General features: G+C 40.7%; 1 protein-coding gene across 4 annotated transcripts in view; it reads right to left on the reverse strand.

The window, feature by feature from the left end:
• The window catches only part of PARN (poly(A)-specific ribonuclease), a 168,412-nt gene that overhangs the window by 4,355 nt on the left and 143,513 nt on the right, over positions 1-20,544 (reverse strand). For 3 of the 4 annotated variants that reach the window (XM_060123780.1, XM_060123779.1, XM_060123778.1), the window contains exon 23: positions 12,217-12,410. The exons of the other annotated variant lie outside the window; for it this stretch is intronic. In XM_060123780.1, the coding sequence (XP_059979763.1) occupies positions 12,217-12,410 (194 nt within the window). The remainder of the gene's footprint in view (positions 1-12,216; positions 12,411-20,544) is intronic. 4 annotated transcript variants of the gene reach the window in all.

Consider the following 20,544-nt stretch of genomic DNA (forward strand, 5'->3'; position numbering starts at 1 on the left):
AAGTGCAAGACTCTAGGGGTTACTTATTGAATGATTCCATTTAAATGACCTTCTGAAAAAGGCAAAATTACAGGAATAGAAAGCAGATCAGCAGCTGCTGGGATCTATGGATGGGAAGGGGCTGATTGCAAAGGGGCAAGAGGGAATCTTCTGGAATAACTGTTCTATTTCTTGAGCACAGTGATGGTTATTTGACTGTACATATTTGTCAAAATTCATCAACTTGTACACCTAAAAGTAATGACATATTGTATGTAAATTGTATCTTAATAAAGCTGACCCTGCAAAAGGTATGAGGAATGTTGTTTTAAAAAAAATCCAACAGATTTTAATATGAAATATTATGCTGCTAATTAAAATTATTTGACCAAGAGTTTTTTTTTAAATGGGGGGAAAACAAGATACTAAACGACATATAGAGTATGATGCCAACTATGTATAAAAACGATAGGCAGGGGCTTCCCTGGTGGCGCAGTGGTTGAGAGTCTGCCTGCCGATGCAGGGGACACGGGTTCGTGCCCTGGTCCAGGAGGATCCCACATGCCGCGGAGCGGCTAGGCCCGTGAGCCATGGCTGCTAAGCCTGCGCGTCTGGAGCCTGTGCTCCGCAACGGGAGAGGCCACAACAGTGAGAGGCCCACGTAACGCAAATAAAAAAAAAAAAAAAAAAAAAAGATAGGCAGAGTAAAATACTTGTTAACAGAGTATCAAGTAACTAGGGTTTAATGTTCTTTCTAGCTTCCTTCATTTTACTGATTTTCATAGTGAGCACATTATTTTTGTTAACAGAAACAACAAAAGAAACTAAAAAGTGGTAAACACAAAGGGTGATTGTTTCTGCTGATTTACCTTTCATCTAACTAGAGTTGAAAGGGAGAAACTCTGAGCTAAGACAGCTCTCCCCTCACGTGAATCTGAAAAACCACACAGCACACTGGAAATCTGCCGTCCTACCATTTCCTACAGAGTGGAATTCTGTATAGGGCAAGATCCTCTGGGGTGCCATACAGGAGTTTTTAAGTAGGAAGTGCTCCAAAGGGCCTGGTCATGGGGTGGTATCCACACCAAGAAAGCAGGGCTCCCCTGGATGGTGTGTGGGGAGCCCCCGAGGTATGCCTGGAGGAAGAGGGAGGTGCAGGGAGTGTGCCGCCCCACAGGGCAGCACACTCCTCAGTTAGGCTGAAATCTGCATTTTAATTGAGGAATTAAAAAGTTCTTTGGGAGGTCGCTGGACATCCCTAGCCTGGCCGCTCAGGTGACCGATAGCACCAACTGCAGATTGTGTTCCTCACTTCAGGAGACCTCCAACAGCACAAGGAGACCGCTGTTCTAGGTAGACTCCCTACTTTTATACTGTAACCCTAGGGGTTTAAGCTGGAAAGGTTCAGCAGATTAGTCAAGACTACAATAAAACCTGCGGCTCTTGGAAACCATGTAAAGCTCTAATGTGTTGGGTTTTTCTTTTTTTAATAAATTTATTTTATTTTTGGCTGCGTTGGGTCTTCGTTGCAGGCTTTCCTCTCGTTGCGGCGAGCGGGGGCTACTCTTCATTGCGGTGCACGGGCTTCTCATTGCGGTGGCTTCTCTTGTTGAGCACGGGCTCCAGGCGCGTGGGCTTCAGTGGTTGTGGTACGCGGGCTCAGTAGTTGTGGCTTGCAGGCTCTAGAGCGTGGGCTCAGCAGTTGTGTGGCACATGGGCTTAGTTACTCCACCGCATGTGGGATCTTCCCAGACCAGGGCTCGAACCCGTGTCCCCTGCACTGGTAGGTGGATTCTTAACCACTGTGCCACCAGGGAAGCCCTGTGTTGGATTTTAAATGTAAAGTGGAAAGGAAACTTGGAACAACTCTATCATGTGACAAAAAGTCACCAGGAACAGTCCACAGCTCGGCCCTGTTCCGTGAACACTGTCTAACAGGCACTGCCGGAGCCTTTGGCTAGTGGACAGTCCATCTTTATTTTGAGACTGGCCAGTCTCGTCAGCATCAGGCCACTGGAACACAATTCACTTACTCAGCAAGAGCAAGTGCGCTGTGGACACCCATCCATTACTGTCTGGGGAACATTTCTTGGACAGTTTACTCCAGCATAAATGGCACACAGAGCTGTTTCCTTTATATACCAATGAAGAATATACCTTGAATGCCCCAGTGGAAAGCAGACAGCATTACCAATCTACATTAACTGCAATAAATATAAAGGGAGGGGATTTATATTATACATTTGCTTCCTGAAAATAGGATAGAAACAACTACAGTTACGAGAAATATTTACTAAGTACATAACATGTACATAAAAAGCTCCAAAAGAGAATAATGTCTCGGACTTTTACTGCATGACTTCATCACAAGAAAATCCAGGTTGGTAGTTGTTTCTGATCTAGAACAGATGCCAGAAATATTCACCTTTGCAAAGAATCCTTTGTTTCCTCTAAAGTTTGGATAAACTTCACATTTTCCAGAGTGGTACAAGGCCTTTGCTCTGGATCAGACAGCCCTCCCCGCCACCCCCAATAACAGCTGTATTTGACTTTGCATATTTGTGATTCTGTGAGCCTTGGTTTCCTCTCTATAAATTAGATATAATGATATCTACACCTTACTTGGTTTTTATAACGACTAGACCATAAAGGACGTTCCTAGCACAATGTCCAGTATATAATATCAACTCAATAAATGGTTATTTCTTCTATAACTTAAGTCATTTTGTTATCTTGGAAGGTGTCCAGTACTTAACTCTTAGTGTATCTTTGATACTAAATTGTGTAACTAAGAAAAATGACACTGTTTTGTGTGGGATTTATCGAGCATCAGTGTCCCGGGATTGCTACGGTACATGATATTCTATGGCCGTACTTTTTGCTACTTTCCCCTCGGAAAACAGAACATTTCCTACAGGTGGAATGCTGTCTTTTATGTTTCTCATGCCTTCACTAGCAGTGTACTGGGCAACCAACGCACCCTAGGGAATCATCTGAGCACCTGTCAAGATAACGTCCCCAGTAGGAACGCTCAGGCTAGATGCCTTAGAACCCATCTGTGCAGGACAGACGGAGCCACACTGTACCAGACACTCTAATCCAGTTCTGGCCGACATCAATCCAGGCCCTCTTTGCTCCTGGGATTCTCTGAACCTTTGGGAGATTCATACAGACCCTTTAGAGTCCGAACTTTGTACTGTCGCTCATTTTAGGACCTCCTTAAAGTAAATGAGCGATCAAAATCATATGACTTACCAAGTCCAGCACCCGATATCTTGACCTACATCCAGCTGATACTATTAGGACTACATGCTTAAAATAAACCAGCTAAAGAGGATCCAGGAAACTTCCAGTCTTGCGTCAGAAGGTCTTAGTGAATGGTGCTCCAGAAGAAAACTCAATGATCTCAAGTTCTCTGATTCAATTAAAAGTTGTCAAGATGCTTCTCTTTTTTTAGCTGGATTGACAAAGAAGTACAAAAATCTATTTTTTTTTTTTTTAGCTCAAATCTTGTGGCAGTGACAGCTTTACTGTCAATGGGAGGAAAAAAAAACTATTTTAATGATGGTATTATAAATTCAAAACCCCAAATAACTCATAGAAAGTTTTCACTTAAAACGATGAAAGTTATAAAAGGAGCTAATCTACTGATGCAATCTATTATTAGGTATTTTAATACCTTTGAGACTGTGCTGAGATAGAAGGGAAAAAACCTAAAATCCTGTCCCTGAGAAGTAACAGATAAGTGAAAAAATTAAAGAGAATGATGTGAAGGAAAGCTATACAAGAGGGGAAAAGTGCCCCGCCCCGCAACATGCTTGGGGTGAGCTCTGAAAGTCATGCTAACATTTAATATTTAAGATTTGTGAAGCAGGTACAATGCGGCAGTGGTAACAAGTTATCAAAGATGAAGACTAAGTATGTTACAGATTAAAAACTTCTCTAATACTTAAATGAGGGAAAGGGAGACTCACAGATTCAAGAGACAGTTAAAATACACGACCCAGACTTCAAACAAGAGTTTAAGTTTTCAGTTAAAGTTAAGCTTTAGCATAATGTATAAAAGGCATCTGTGACATTTTTGCTGCTTCTTTGATTTCATTCATATCAATGAGATTCAGAAAACGCCCTGCAGGCAGATCGAGCCACATGTAAAAACAGGAATTAACTGAAACACAATGGATTCTTGGCTTGAGTGTGAATCAAGTTCCAGGCTTCCACTCCCATCCTTTGATTTGACTGTTGGTTCCACTAACAGGGGTGACTGTCAGGAAGCAAGATAAAGGAGAGGAGTAATTTTGGCTTGCAGGCATCCCCCTCATCACGTAACTGTGCTTAAAGGTACTCACTTTATTGCAGGCCTGACTTAAGGGCTCTGTGATCTTGGGCAAGTCACATAACCTTCAGGCCTCCGCTGTTTCCTCACTCCTTTTCTTTTCTTTCTTTCATTAATTTTTTTTAATCGAAGTATAGTTGATTTACAATGTTGTGTTAATTTCTGGTGTGCAGCAACGTGATTCATTTATATATATATTCTTTTTCATATTCTCTTCCACTATGGTTTATTACAGGATATTGAATATAGTTCCCTGTGATACACAATATGACCTTGTTTACCTATTTTACATATAGTAGTTTGGATTTGATAATCCCAAACTCCTAATTTATCCCTCCTCCACACCCTTTCCCCTTTGGTAACCATAAATTTTTTTTCTATGTCTGTGAGTCTGTTTCTGTTTTGCAGATAAGTTCATTTGTATCATATTTTAGATTCCACATGTAAGTGATATCACATGGTATTTGTCTTTCTCTTTCTGACTTACTTCACTTAGTATGATAATCTCTAGGTCCATCCATGTTGCTGCAAATGGCATTATTTCGTTCTTTTTTTATGACTTAGTAGTATTCCATTGTATACATGTACCACATCTTTCCATTCATCTGTTGATGGACATTTAGGGTACTTCCATGTCTTGGCTACTGTAAACAGTGCTGCTATGAACACTGGGGTGCACATATCTTTTCGAATTAGAGTTTTCTCCAGATATATGCCCAGGAGAGGGATTGCTGGATCATATGGCAACTCTATTTTTAGTTTTTTAAGGAACCTCCATATGGTTTTACATAGTGGCTGTACCAATTTACATTCTCACCAACAGTATAGGAGGGTTCCCTTTTCTCCACACCCTCTCCAGCATTTGTTATTTGTAGATTTTTAATGATGGCTATTCTGACCAGTGTGAGGTGATACCTCATTGTAGTTTTGATTTGCATTTCTCTAATAATTAGTGATATTGAGCATCTTTTCATGTGCCTGTTGGCCATCTGCATGTCTTCTTTGGAGAAACGTCTACTTAGGACTTCTGCCCATTTGTTGATTGTATTGTTTTTTTGTTGTTGTTGTTGAGTTGCATGAGCTGTTTGTATATTTGGGAAATTAAGCCCTTGTTGGACGCATCATTTGCAAATATTTTCTCCCATTCTGGAGGTTGTCTTTTCATTTTCTTTATAGTTTCCTTTGCTGTACAAAAGCCTGTAAGTTTGATTAGATCCCATTTGTTTATTTTTCTTTTTATTTCTACTGCCTTGGGAGACTGACCTAAGAAAACATTGCTACGATTTATGCCAGAGAATGTTTTGCCTATGTTCTCTTCTAGGAATTTTATGGTGTCATGTCTTATATTTAAGTCTTTAAGCTATTTTGAATTTATTTTTGTGTATGACGTGAGGAAGTCTTCTAACTTCACTGATTTACATGCAGCTTTCCAGTTTTCTCAACACCACTTGCAGAAGACACTGCCTTTTCTCAGGCGTCAGTTTTCTTAATTGTAAAATGGACCATCATGCCTACTTCAGAGATTTAAACGAAAGCATTTCCATCAAGCATGAAGTGCAGGAGTGGCGGGGGGTGGATGAATTGGGAGATTGGGATTGACACATATACACTACTATGTATAAAATACATAACTAATGAGAACCTACTGTATAGCACAGGGAACTTTACTCAGTGCTCTGTGGTGACCTAAATGGGAAGGAAATCTAAAAAAGAGGGGATATATGTATATGTGTAACTGAATCACTTTGCTGTATAGCGGAAACTAATACAACATTGTAAAGCAACTATACTCTAATAAAAATTAATTAAAAAAAATAAAGATAGGATCCGAACATGCCACATCTAAGGAACTCAGGATGGTGGAGTGGCTGCCTTCATATGTGATGTAGACTCCTATGTCAGAGAGAGGCGAAGGCTCTAAGAGTCCATATTTTTAGGGGAGAGAGCAGAAGCAAGAAGACCCACAATCCTGCAGCCTGTGGAAAGAAAACCACATTCACAGAAAGACAGACAAAATGAAAAGGCAGAGGACTATGTACCAGATGAAGGAACAAGATAAAACCGCAGAAAAACAACTAAATGAAGTGGAGATAGGCAACCTTCCAGAAAAAGAATTCAGAATAATGATAGTGAAGATGATCCAGGACCTCGGAAAAAGAATGGAGGCAAAGATGGAGAGGATGCAAGAAATGTTTAACAAAGACCTAGAAGAATTAAAGAACAACAAACAGAGATGAACGATACAATAACTGAAATGAAAAATACACTAGAAGGAATCAACAGCAGAATAATAGGCAGAAGAACGGATAAGTGACCTGGAAGACAGAATGGTGGAATTCAATGCTATGGAACAGAGTAAAGAAAAAAGGATGAAAAGAAATGAAGACAGCCTAAGAGACCTCTGGGACAACATTAAATACACCAACATTTGCATTATAGGGGTCTCAGAAAGAGAAGAGAGAAAGAAAGGACTCAAAAAAAATATTTGAAGAGATTATAGTGGAAAACTTCCCTAACATGGGAAAGGAAAGAGCTGCCCAAGTCCAGGAAGCACAAAGAGTCCCAGGCAGGATAAACCTAAGGAGAAACATGCCAAGACACATAGTAATCAAACTGACAAAAATTAAAGACAAAGAAAAATTATTAAAAGCAACAAGGGAAAAACGACAAATAACATGCAAGGGAACTCCCATAAGGTTAACAGCTGATTTCTCAGCAGAAACTACAAGCCAGAAGGGAGTGGCATGATATATTTAAAGTGATGAAAGGGAAGAACCTACAACCAAGATTACTTTACCTGGCAAGGATCTCATTCAGATTCAAGGGAGAAATCAACTGCTTTACAGACAAGCAAAAGCTAAGAGAATTCAGCACCACCAAACCAGCTTTACAACAAATGCTAAAGGAACTTCTCTAAGTGGGAAACACAAGAGAAGAAAAGGACCTACAAAAACAAACCCAAAACAATTAAGAAAATGGTAATAGGAACATACATATTGATAATTACCTTAAATGGGAATGGATTAAATGCTCCAACGGAAAGACACAGGCTCACTGAATGGATACAAAAACAAGACTCATATATATGTTGCCTACAAGAGACCCACTTCAGACCTAGGGACACATACAGACTGAAAGTGAGGGAATAGAAAAAGATACTCCATGCAAATGGAAAACAAAAGAAAGCTGGAGTAGCAATACTCACATCAGATAAAACAGACTTTAAAATAAAGAATGTTACAAGAGACAAGGAAGGACACTACATAATGATCAAGGGATCAATCCAAGAAGAAGATATAACAATTATAAATACATATGCACCCAACATAGGAGCACCTCAATACATAAGACAACTGATAACAGCTATAAAAGAGGAAATCGACAGTAACACAGTAATAGTGGGGGACTTTAACACGTCACTTACACCAATGGATAGATCATGCACACAGAAAATTAATAAGGAAACATAAGCTTTAAATGACACAACAGACCAGATAGATTTAATTGATATTTACAGGACATTCCATCCGAAAACAGTGATTACACTTTCTTCTCAAGTGCACACGGAACATTCTCCAGGATAGATCACATCTTGGGTCACAAATCAAGCCTTCATAAATTTAAGAAAACTGAAATCACATCAAGCATCTTTTCCGACCAAAACGCTATGAGATTAGAAATAAATTACAGGGAAAAAACCATAAAAAACATAAACACATGGAAGCTAAACAATAAACAATACATTACTAAATAACCAAGATATCACTGAAGAAATCAAAGAGAAATCAAAAAATACCTAGAGACAAATGACAACGAAAACATGATGATCCAAAACCTATGGGATGCAGCAAAAGCAGTTTTAAGAGGGAAGTTTATAGCAATACAATCCGACCTCAAGAAAAAAGAAAAATCTCAAATAAACAATCTAACCTTACACCTAAAGGAACTAGAGAAAGAAGAACAAACAAAACCCAAAGTTAGCAGAAGGAAAGAAATCGTAAAGATCAGAGCAGAAATAAATTAAATAGAAACAAAGAAAACAATTGCAAAGATCAATAAAACTAAAACCTGGTTCTTTGAGAAGATAAACAAAATTCATAAACCTTTAGCCAGACTCATCAAGAAAAAGAGATAGAGAACTCAAATCAATAAAATTAGAAATGAAAAAGGAGAAGTTACAACAGACACCACAGAGATACAAAGCATTGTAAGAGACTACTACAAGCAGCCCTATGCTAACAAAATGGACAACCTGGAAGAAATGGACAAATTCTTAGGAAGGTATAACCTTCCAAGAGTGAACAAGGAAGAAATAGAAAATATGAACAGACCAATCACAAGCACTGAAATTGAAACTGTGATTAAAAATCTTCCAACAAACAAAAGTCCAGGACCAGGTGGCTTCACAGGTGAATTCTATCAAACATTTAGAGAAGAGCTAACACCCATCCTTCTCAAACTCTTCCAAAAACTGCAGAGGAAGGGACACTCCCAAACTCATTCTATGAGGCCACCATCACCCTGATACCAAAACCAGACAAAAATACTACAAAAAAAGAAAATTACAGACCAATATCATTGATGAATACAGATGCAAAAATCCTCAACAAAATACTAGCAAACAGAATCCAACAACACATTAAAAGGGTCATACACCATGATCAAGTGGGATTTTTCCTAGGGATGCAAGGATTCTTCAATATACGCCAATCAATCAATGTGATACACCATATTAACAAACTGAAGAATAAAAACCATATGATCATCTCAATAGAGGCAGAAAAAGCTTTTGACAAAATTCAACACCCATTTATGACCCAAAAAACTCTCCAGAAAGTGGGGATAGAGGGAACCTACCTGAACACAATAAAGGCCATATATGACAAACCTACAGCAAACATCATTCTCAATGGTGATAAACTGAAAGCATTTCCTCTAAGATCAGAAACAAGACAAGGATGTCCACTCTCGCCACTACTATTCAACATAGTTTTGGAAGTCCTAGCCATGGCAATCAGAGAAGAAAAAGAAATAAAAGGAATACAAATTGGAAAAGACGAAATAAAACTGTCACTGTTTGCAGATGACATGATACTATATATAGATAATCCTAAAAATACTACCAGAAAACTACTAGAGCTAATCAATGAATCTGGTAAAGTTGCAGGATACAAAATTAATGCACAGAAATCTATGCACTATACACTAACCAATACACTAACAACGAAAGATCAGAAAGAGAAATTAAGGAAACACTCCCACTTACCATTGCAACAAAAAGAATAAAATACCTAGGAATAAACCTACCTAAGGAGGTAAAAGACCCATACTTAGAAAACTATAAGACACTGATGAAAGAAATCAAAGATGACACAAACAGATGGAGAGATATACCATGTTCTTAGAAAAATCAATATTGTAAACATGACTATACTACTCAAAGCAATCTACAGATTCAATGCAATCCCTATCAAATTACCAATGGCATTTTTACAGAACTAGAACAAAAAAATCTTAAAATTTGTAATGGAGACACAAAAGACCCTGAATAGCAAAAGCAGTCTTGAGGAAAAAAAACGGAGCTGGAGGAATCGGACTCCCTGACTTCAGACTATACTACAAAGCTACAGTAATCAAGACAATATGGTACTGGCACAAAAACAGACATATAGATCAATGGAACAGGATAGAAAGCCCAGAGATAAACCCATGCACCTGTGGTCAACTAATCTATACAAAGCAGGCAAGGATATACAATGGAGAAAAGACAGTCTCTTCAATAAGTGGTGCTGGGGAAACTGAACGACATGTAAAAGAATGAAATTAGGACACTCCCTAACACCATACACAAAAATAAACTCAAAATGGATTAAAAACCTAAATGTAAGACTGGACAATATAAAACTCTTAGAGGAAAACATGGGAAGAACATACTTTGACATAAATCACAGCAAGATCTTCTTTGACCCACCTCCTAGAGTAATGGAAATAAACAAAAATAAACAAATGGGTCCTAATGGAACTTAAAAGCTTCTGCACAGCAAAGGAAACTACAAACAAGACGAAAAGACAACCCTCAGAATGGGAGAAAATATTTGCAAACGAATCAACGGACAAAGGATTAATCTCCAAAATATATAAACAGCTCATGCAGCTCAATATTTAAAAAACAAACAGCCCAATCAAAAAGTGGGCAGAAGACCTAAATAGACATTTCTCTAAAGAAGACATACAGATGGCCAAGAGGCACATGAAAATCTGCTCAACATCACTAATTATTAGAGAAATGCAAATCAAAACTACAATGAGGTATCACCTCATGCCAGTTAGAATGGGCATCATCAGAAAATCTACAAACAACAAAAGCTGGAGAGGGTGTGGAGAAAAGGGAACCCTCTTGCACTGTTGGTGGGAATGTAAATAGATACAGCCACTAAGGAGAGGTTCCTTAAAAAACTAAAAATAGAATTACCATATGACACAGCAATCCCACTACTGGACATATACCCTGAGAAAACCATAATTCAAAAAGACACATGTGCCCCAGTGTTCACTGCAGCACTATTTACAGTAGCCAAGTCATGGAAGCAACCTAAATGCCCATCAACAGATGAATGGATAAAAAAGATGTGGTACATATATACAATGGAATATTACTCCACCATAAAAAGGAACAAAATTGGGTCATTTGTAGAGACATGGATGGACCTAGAGACTGTCATACAGAGTGAAGTAAGTCAGAAAGAGAAAAACAAATATCATATATTACCGCACATTTGTGTAATCTAGAAAAATGGTACAGACGAACCGGTTTGCAAAGCATAAGTAGAGACACAGATGTAGAGAACAAATGTATGGACACCAAGGGGCGAAAGCAGGGTGTGATGAATTGGGAGATTGGGATTGAAATATATACACTAATATGTATAAAATAGATAACTAATAAGAACCTGCTGTATAAAAAATAAATTCGTTTAAAAAAAAACAGAAAAAATAAAGATAAAAAAAAATAAAAGCATGAAGTGCAGTGCAGGGTCATCAGCAACACCTGGTCAGCAGGTGTTTCTGTCACCATGTCTGCTAGCTGACCAGGTTCTGGCCCGATCTCCTGAGCAGGGCCTTTCACAGATGCTGGCTTCCCAGCAAGCCCCTTCCTTGCCTGGTACTTGGGTCCTGCAGAGGGTCTGTGCACCAAGGGCTGGGTTAGCTCATGGGGCCTCCACAGCATGTCTGGAGGACAGAGAGGATACGGGACTTGGCTCACCTTCTCATTCTGCTCTTACTAGCTACCTGGACCTGCATATTTCTTCGCCTCTCTGAGTCCAGACTTCTGCATCACTAAAACAAGGATGAGTCCCTATGTCAGGGCTGTTGTGAGAATGAAATTCAATCAGGAAAGAGAAGGCTCCAGTGTCTAGCACACAGTAGGCATACAACATGTGTTCATTTCCTGTTTCTTTTACTCCTTACATAATTCTGCTTACGAGAGAAATTCAGGTGGCCTGGGGTTTTGCTGGGAACAGTGAAAACTCCGCTACTGAAAATAACACATGTAGGAGTAGGCCTCTGTGCAAATTCACATATACATTTAAAATATTGAGGTGACTTTACATACATCAGCAAAGCCTCTAAACCGTGGAGGACAGAGAGAAGGTTACCAAAACAGACTTAACCATCTTTAACAAGGAGGCCCCCACCAAGCCTCACTCTATCAAGAGCCAGGGCTTTTCGGAGATTCCTCAAATTAAATTAAAATGATCTGAAAAACATCTGGTCCCGTTTTAGGCTACATGGGCTTTGTTATCGACTGAAGCCCTGCTATAATCTCTCCCCCCAAATAAGAGTTTCTAGAACATTAAAGAAGACACAGCTCTAGAACCTTAGTGAGATTCAATACACACCTGTTGGAGAAAGGTCCTTCTTCATCCTTTTTAATTTCTTGGCCTTTTTCCTTCCCTCTGAGAGGGATTCTGCACAGGGATCTGTCTGCTCAAGCTCAGCGTCAGAAATCTCCCCTGATACTCTGGCCTCCAGGACACCTTCTGCTTGACTGGGACTCAGATTTCTCTTTCCTACTGTGCTGGTGGCTGTGAGACTGAAATGCAAGTGGAACAACATGAAAGGTGTTGAGAGTAAGTGGAAGACTAAACCTATAAAAATATTTTAACACTCTTAATTCTATTAACACTTAACTAGCAATCAAACAACATGGGTAGCTGCTGCCTGGAGGTGCAAGTTAAAGACCTTACTGTGAACTGGAGTCTGAGAGTTTACCCACAACAAGCTTATTCAGAAGAAACTTCTACACCAGGCTTGTGCACAGATATACACAAATCTAAGCTGTTCATAGTGTTTAAAAGAAAAAAATTTTAAAGAAAATTTCTGGTCTTTATTTTGATAGAGTTACCCTAACAGAAGAGTAGAATAGTAGAGCAACCATAACAAAATAACAGTCTGGATTACATTAAATCACAAGACAGCATTGTTACTTGCATGCTGCCTGATGGATACACAGTAGAGCAGGAGAATTCTTGAGTCTGCCGGCTGTCACACCGCTCGTGCATTTGAACACTTAAAAGGTGTACCCCACCTTCATATAATTCTCTTCCATTCCAAAAAGGTGACTTGTCAAGATTATAATTAAACCTGGCTTCATTTTAAAAGCTTTATAGGATTTGACATGTTGAATTAGATCAGATTACATGTCCTGATTTTCCTTAAGAAAATATGTTCCCTGAATCAGAACTTGATAATAACAGAGACCACAGGGCCAGTGTGAGTCCTGTCTCCTCTAAATGAGTCTTATAAACAGGTTTTTTATTTTATAGCCCCCAGGTTATGAAAAGCATAAAGAATCTAGTCATTCCCCCTAAGGGAGGCCATTCAGGCACAGAGTGGGGTGCGGAGAGGGAGAGAGAGAGAACATGAGCAAGCTCCTGTGTCAGCCCTCCCTAGGAAGTGAACGCTTTATTTTATTTTTAAATATATTTATTTATTTACTTTATTTTTGGCTGCATTGGGTCTTGGTTGCTGTGAGTGGGCTTTTTCTCTAGTTGTGGCAAGCGGGGGCTACTCTTCATTGCAGTGCGCAGGCTTCTCATTGCGGTGGCTTCGTGTGGAGCATGGGCTCTAGGCATCCGGGCTTCAGTAGTTGTGGCACATGGGCTCAGTAGTTGTGGCACGTGGGCTCAGTAGTTGTGGATTGCAGGCTCTAGAGTGCAGGCTCAGTAGCTGTGGTGCACGGGCTTAGTTGCTCCATGGCATCTGGGATCTTCCTGGACCAGGGGCTCAAACACGTGTCCCCTGCAATGGCAGGCGGATTCTTAACCACTGTGCCACCAGCAAAGTCCCGAAGTGAACGCTTTAAAATGTTACATATCAAAAACTTGGGGGACTTCCCTGGTGGTCCAGTAGTTAAGACTCTGCGCTCCCAATGCTGGTGGCAGGGTTCGATCCCTGGTCAGGGAACTACATCCCACACGCATGCCGCAACTAAGGGTTCGCATGCCACAGCTAAGGAGCCTGCCTGCCGCAACTAAGACCCGGCGCAGCCAAATTAAAAATCAAGAACAAAAACAAAAAACTCGGGCTACCCGATGATTCAAGTTCTGCAATGTTACTCTTCCCTGTTCCTTACTTCCTCACTCATGTGAAGAAGGTGGTGGTGCTCAGAAGCCATAGGAAGCACAACAGAGAGAGCTCAGAGCAGATGGCCTGTTAAGCCTGGCTGGCCAGCCTCCCGCTGTCATCTCTTCACCTGTGTTATATGCAGCTTTTGGAAACATCTTTTATTGAGGGGATATGAAGAAAAGGAGAATACCAAAGGTAGTATTCTTGGGGGAGAGTTATTAGAAATTCATGCTAGGGGACTTCCGGGAAGATGGCGGAAGAGTAAGACGCGGAGATCACCTTCCTCCCCACCGATACACCAGAAATACATCTACGCGTGGAACAACTCCTACGGAGCACCTACTGAACGCTGGCAGAAGACCTCAGACCTCCCAAAAGGCAAGGAACCCCCACGTACCTGGTTAGGGCAAAAGAAAAAATAAACAGAGACAAAAGGATAGGGACGGGTCCTGCACCAGCGGGAGAGAGCTGTGAAGGAGGAAAAGTGTCCACACACTAGGAAGCCCCTTCGCGGGCGGAGACTGCGGGTGGCGGAGTGGGGGAGCTTGGGAGCCGCGGAGGAGAGCACAGCAACAGGGGTGCAGAGGGCAAAGCGGAGAGATTCCAGCGCAGAGGATCGGGGCCGACCGGCACTCACCAGCCGAGAGGCTTGTCTGCTCACCCGCCGGGGCGGGTGGGGCTGGGAGCTGAAGCTCCGGCTTCTGTCGGAGCGCCGGGAGAGGACTGAGGTTGGCGGCGTGAACACAGCCTGCAGGGCGTTAGTGCACCGCGGCTAGCCGGGAGGGAGTCTGGGGAAAAGTCTGGACCTGCCGAAGAGGCAAGAGACTTTTTCTTCCCTCTTTGTTTCCTGGTGCACGAGGAGAGGGGATTAAGAACGCTGCTTAAGAGAGCTCCAGAGACGGGCGCCAGCCGCGGCTAAAAGTGCGGAGCCCAGAGACAGACATGAGACGCTAAGGCCGCTGCTGCCGCCACCAAGAAGCCTGTGTGCGAACACAGGTCACTATCCACACCCCCTTCCGGGGAGCCTGTGCAGCCCGCCACTGCCAGGGTCCCGGGATCCAGGGACAACTCCCCCGGGAGAACGCACAGGGAGAACGCACAGCGCGCCTCAGGCTAGCAACGTCACGCTGGCCTCTGCCGCCGCAGGCCCGCCCCACACTCCGTGACCCTCCCTATCCGGCCCCCCCCGCCCCCCCCCCCCCCCCCCCCGGCCTGAGTGAGCCAGAGCCTCCGAATCAGCGGCTCCTTTAACCCCGTCCTGTCTGAGCAAAGAACAGACGCCCTCCAGCGACTTACACGCACAGGCGGGGCCAAATCCAAAGCTGAGCCCCTGGGAGCTGTGAGAACAAAGAAGAGAAAGGGAAATCTCTCCCAGCAGAGCAGCGGATTAAAGCTCCACAATCAGCTTGAGGTACCCTGCATCTGTGGAATACATGAATAGACAACGAATCATCCCAAATTAAGGAGCGGTGTGGATGAAAGGCTCTTGGTGCTGCAGCCAGGAGTTAGTGCTGTGCCTCTGAGGTGGGAGAGCCAACTTCAGGACACTGGTCCACAAGAGGCCTCCCAGCTGCACATAATATCAAACGGCGAAAATCTCCCAGAGATCTCCATCTCAACGCCAGCACCCAGCTTCACTCAACGACCAGCAAGCTACAGTGCTGGACATCCTATGCCGAACAACTAGCAAGACAGGAACACAACCCCATCCATTAGCAGAGAGGCTGCCCAAAATCATAATAAGTCTACAGACACCCCAAAACACACCACCAGATGTGGACCTGCCCACCAGAAAGACAAGATCCAGCCTCATGCACCAGAACACAGGCACTAATCCCCTCCACCAGGAGGCCTACACAACCCACTGAACCAACCTTAGCCACTGGGGACAGACACAAAAAACAACAGGAACTACAAACCTTCAGCCTGCAAAAAGGAGACCCCAAACACAGTAAGATAAGCAAAATGAAAAGACAGAAAAACACACAGCAGATGAAGGAGCAAGATAAAAACCCACCAGACCTAACAAATGAAGAGGAAATAGGCAGTCTACCTGAAAAAGAATTCAGAATAATGATAGTAAAGATGATCCAAAATCTTGGAAACAGAATGGACAAAATGCAAGAATCAGTTAACAAGGACCTAGAAGAACTAAAGATGAAACAAACAATGATGAACAACACAATAGATGAAATGAAAAATACTCTAGATGGGATCAATAGCCGAATAACTGAGGCAGAAGAACGGATAAGTGACCTGGAAGATAAAATAGTGGAAATAACTACTGCAGAGCAGAAAAAAGAAAGAAAAGAACTGAGGACAGTCTCAGAGAACTCTGGGACAACATTAAACACACCAACATTCGAATTATAGGGGTTCCAGAAGAAGAAGAGAAAAAGAAAGGGACTGAGAAAATATTTGAAGAGATTATAGTTGAAAACTTCCCTAATATGGGAAAGGAAATAGTTAATCAAGTCCAGGAAGCACAGAGAGTCCCATACAGGATAAATCCAAGGAGAAATACGCCAAGACACATATTAATCAAACTGTCAAAAATTAAATACAAAGAAAGCATATTAAAAGCAGCCAGGGAAAAACAACAAATAACACACAAGGGAATCCCCATAAGGTTAACAGCTGATCTTTCAGCAGAAACTCTGCAAGCCAGAAGGGACTGGCAGGACATATTGAAAGTGTTGAAGGAGAAAAACCTGCAACCAAGATTACTCTACCCAGCAAGGATCTCATTCAGATTTGATGGAGAAATTAAAACCTCTACAGACAAGCAAAAGCTGAGCGAGTTCAGCACCACCAAACCAGCTCTACAACAACTGCTAAAGGAATTTCTCTAGGCAAGAAACACAAAAGAAGGAAAAGACCTACAATAACGAACCCAAAACAATTAAGAAAATGGGAATGGGAACACACATATCGATAATTACCTTAAATGTAAATGGACTAAATGCTCCCACTAAAAGACACAGATTGGCTGAATGGATACAAAAACAAGACGCATATATTTGCTGTCTACAAGAGACCCACTTCAGACCTAGAGACACATACAGACTGAAAGTAAGGGGATGGAAAAAGGTATTTCATGCAAATGGAAACCAAAAGAAAGCTGGAGTAGCAATTCTCATATCAGACAAAATAGACTTTAAAATAAAGACTATTAGAAGAGACAAAGAAGGACACTACATAATGATCAAGGGATCGATCCAAGAAGAAGATATAACAATTGTAAATATTTATGCACCCAACATAGGAGCACCTCAATACATAAGGCAAATACAGACAGCCATAAAAGGGGAAATCAACAGTAACACATTCATAGTAGGGGACTTTAACACCCCACTTTCACCAATGGACAGATCATCCAAAATGAAAATAAATAAGGAAACACAAGCTTTAAATGATACATTAAACGAGATGGACTTAATTGATATTTATAGGACATTCCATCCCAAAACAACAGAATACACATTTTTCTCTAGTGCTCATGGAACATTCTCCAGGATGGATCATATCTTGGGTGACAAATCAAGCCTTGGTAAATTTAAGAAAACTGAAATTGTATCAAGTATCTTTTCCGACCACAACGCTATGAGACTAGATATCAATTACAGGAAAAGATCTGTAAAAAATACAAACACATGGAGGCTGAACAATACACTACTTAATAACGAAGTGATCACTGAAGGAATCAAAGAGGAAATCAAAAAATACCTAGAAACAAATGACAATGGACACACAACGACTCAAAATCTATGGGATGCAGCAAAAGCAGTTCTAAGAGGGAAGTTTATAGCAATACAATCCTACCTTAAGAAACAGGAAACATCTCGAATAAACAACCTAACCTTGCACCTAAAGCAATCAGAGAAAGAAGAACAAAAAAACCCCAAAGTTAGCAGAAGGAAAGAAATCATAAAAATCAGATCAGAAATAAATGAAAAAGAAATGAAGGAAACGATAGCAAAGATCCATAAAACTAAAAGCTGGTTCTTTGAAAGGATAAACAAAATTGACAAACCATTAGCCAGACTCATCAAAAAAAAAAGGGAGAAGACTCAAATCAATAGAATTAGAAATGAAAAAGGAGAAGTAACAACTGACACTGCAGAAATACAAAAGATCATGAGAGATTACTACAAGCAACTCTATGCCAATAAAATGGACAACCTGGAAGAAATGGACAAATTCTTAGAAAAGCACAACCTGCCAAGACTGAATCAGGAAGAAATAGAAAATATGAACAGACCAATCACAAGCACTGAAATTGAAACTGTGATTAAAAATCTTCCAACAAGCAAAAGCCCAGGACCAGATGGCTTCACAGGCGAATTCTATCAAACATTTAGAGAAGAGCTATCACCTATCCTTCTCAAACTCTTCCAAAATATAGCAGAGGGAGGAACACTCCCCAACTCATTCTACGAGGCCACCATCACCCTGATACCAAAACCAGACAAGGATGTCACAAAGAAAGAAAACTACAGGCCAATACCACTGATGAACATAGATGCAAAAATCCTCAACAAAATACTAGCAAACAGAATCCAACAGCATGTTAAAAGGATCATACACCATGATCAAGTGGGGTTTATTCCAGGAATGCAAGGATTCTTCAATATACGCAACTCAATCAACGTGATACACCATATTAACAAATTGAAGGAGAAAAACCATATGATCATCTCAATAGATGCAGAGAAAGCTTTTGACAAAATTCAACACCCATTTATGATAAAAACCCTGCAGAAAGTAGGCATAGAGGGAACTTTCCTCAACATAATAAAGGCCATATATGACAAACCCACAGCCAACATCGTCCTCAATGGTGAAAAACTGAAAGCATTTCCACTAAGATCAGGAACAAGACAAGGTTGCCCACTCTCACCACTCTTATTCAACATAGTTTTGGAAGTTTTAGCCACAGCAATCAGAGAAGAAAAAGAAATAAAAGGAATCCAAATCGGAAAAGAAGAAGTAAAGCTGTCACTCTTTGAAGATGACATGATACTATACATAGAGAATCCTAAAGATGCTACCAGAAAACTACTAGAGCTAATCAATGAATTTGGTAAAGTAGCAGGATACAAAATTAATGCACAGAAATCTCTGGCATTCCTATACACTAAGGATGAAAAATCTGAAAGTGAAATCAAGAAAACATTCCCATTTACCATTGCAAGAAAAAGAATAAAATAGCTAGGAATAAACCTACCTAAGGAGACAAAAGACCTGTATGCAGAAAATTATAAGACACTGATGAAAGAAATTAAAGATGATACAAATAGATGGAGAGATATACCATGTTCTTGGATTGGAAGAATCAACATTGTGAAAATGACTCTACTACCCAAAGCAATCTACAGATTCAATGCAATCCCTATCAAACTACCACTGGCATTTTTCACAGAACTAGAACAAAAAATTTCACAATTTGTATGGAAACACAAAAGACCCCGAATAGCCAAAGCAATCTTGAGAACGAAAAACGGAGCTGGAGGAATGAGGCTTCCTGACTTCAGACTATACTACAAAGCTACAGTAATCAAGACAGTATGGTACTGGCACAAAAACAGAAATATAGATCAACGGAACAGGATAGAAAGCCCAGAGATAAACCCATGCACATATGGTCACTTATCTTTGATAAAGGAGGCAGGAATGTACAGTGGAGAAAGGACAGCCTCTTCAATAAGTGGTGCTGGGAAAACTGGACAGCTACTTATAAAAATATGAGATTAGATCACTCCCTAACACCATACACAAAAATAAGCTCAAAATGGATTAAAGTCCTAAATGTAAGGCCAGAAACTATCAAACTCTTAGAGGAAAACACAGGCAGGACACTCTATGACATAAATCACAGCAAGGTCCTTTTTGACCCACCTCCTAGAGAAATGTAAATAAAAACAAAAGTAAACAAATGGGACCTAATGAAACTTGAAAGCTTTTGCGCAGCAAAGGAAACCATAAAGAAGACCAAAAGACAACCCTCAGAATGGGAGAAAATATTTGCAAATGAAGCAACTGACAAAGGATTAATCTCCAAAATTTATAAGCAGCTCATGCAGCTTAATAACAAAAACACAAACAACCCAATCCAAAAATGGGCAGAAGACCTAAATAGACATTTCTCCAAAGAAGATATACAGAGTGCCAACAAACACATGAAAGAGTGCTCAACATTACTAATCATTAGAGACATGCAAATCAAAACTACAATGAGATATCATCTCACACCAGTCAGAATGGCCATCATCAAAAAATCTAGAAACAATAAATGCTGGAGAGGGTGTGGAGAAAAGGGAACCCTCTTACACTGTTGGTGGGAATGTAAATTGATACAGCCACTGTGGAGAACAGTATGGAGGTTCCTTAAAAAACTACAAATAGAACTACCATATGACCCAGCAATCCCACTACTGGGCATATACCCTGAGAAAACCATAATTCAAAAAGAGTCATGTAACAAAATGTTCATTGCAGCTCTATTTACAATAGCCCAGAGATGGAAACAACCTAAGTGTCCATCAATGGATGAATGGATAAAGAAGATGTGGCACATATATACAATGGAATATTACTCA

The sequence above is a fragment of the Lagenorhynchus albirostris genome, chromosome 15 (assembly GCF_949774975.1).
Source record: "Lagenorhynchus albirostris chromosome 15, mLagAlb1.1, whole genome shotgun sequence".
Taxonomy (NCBI): domain Eukaryota; kingdom Metazoa; phylum Chordata; class Mammalia; order Artiodactyla; family Delphinidae; genus Lagenorhynchus; species Lagenorhynchus albirostris.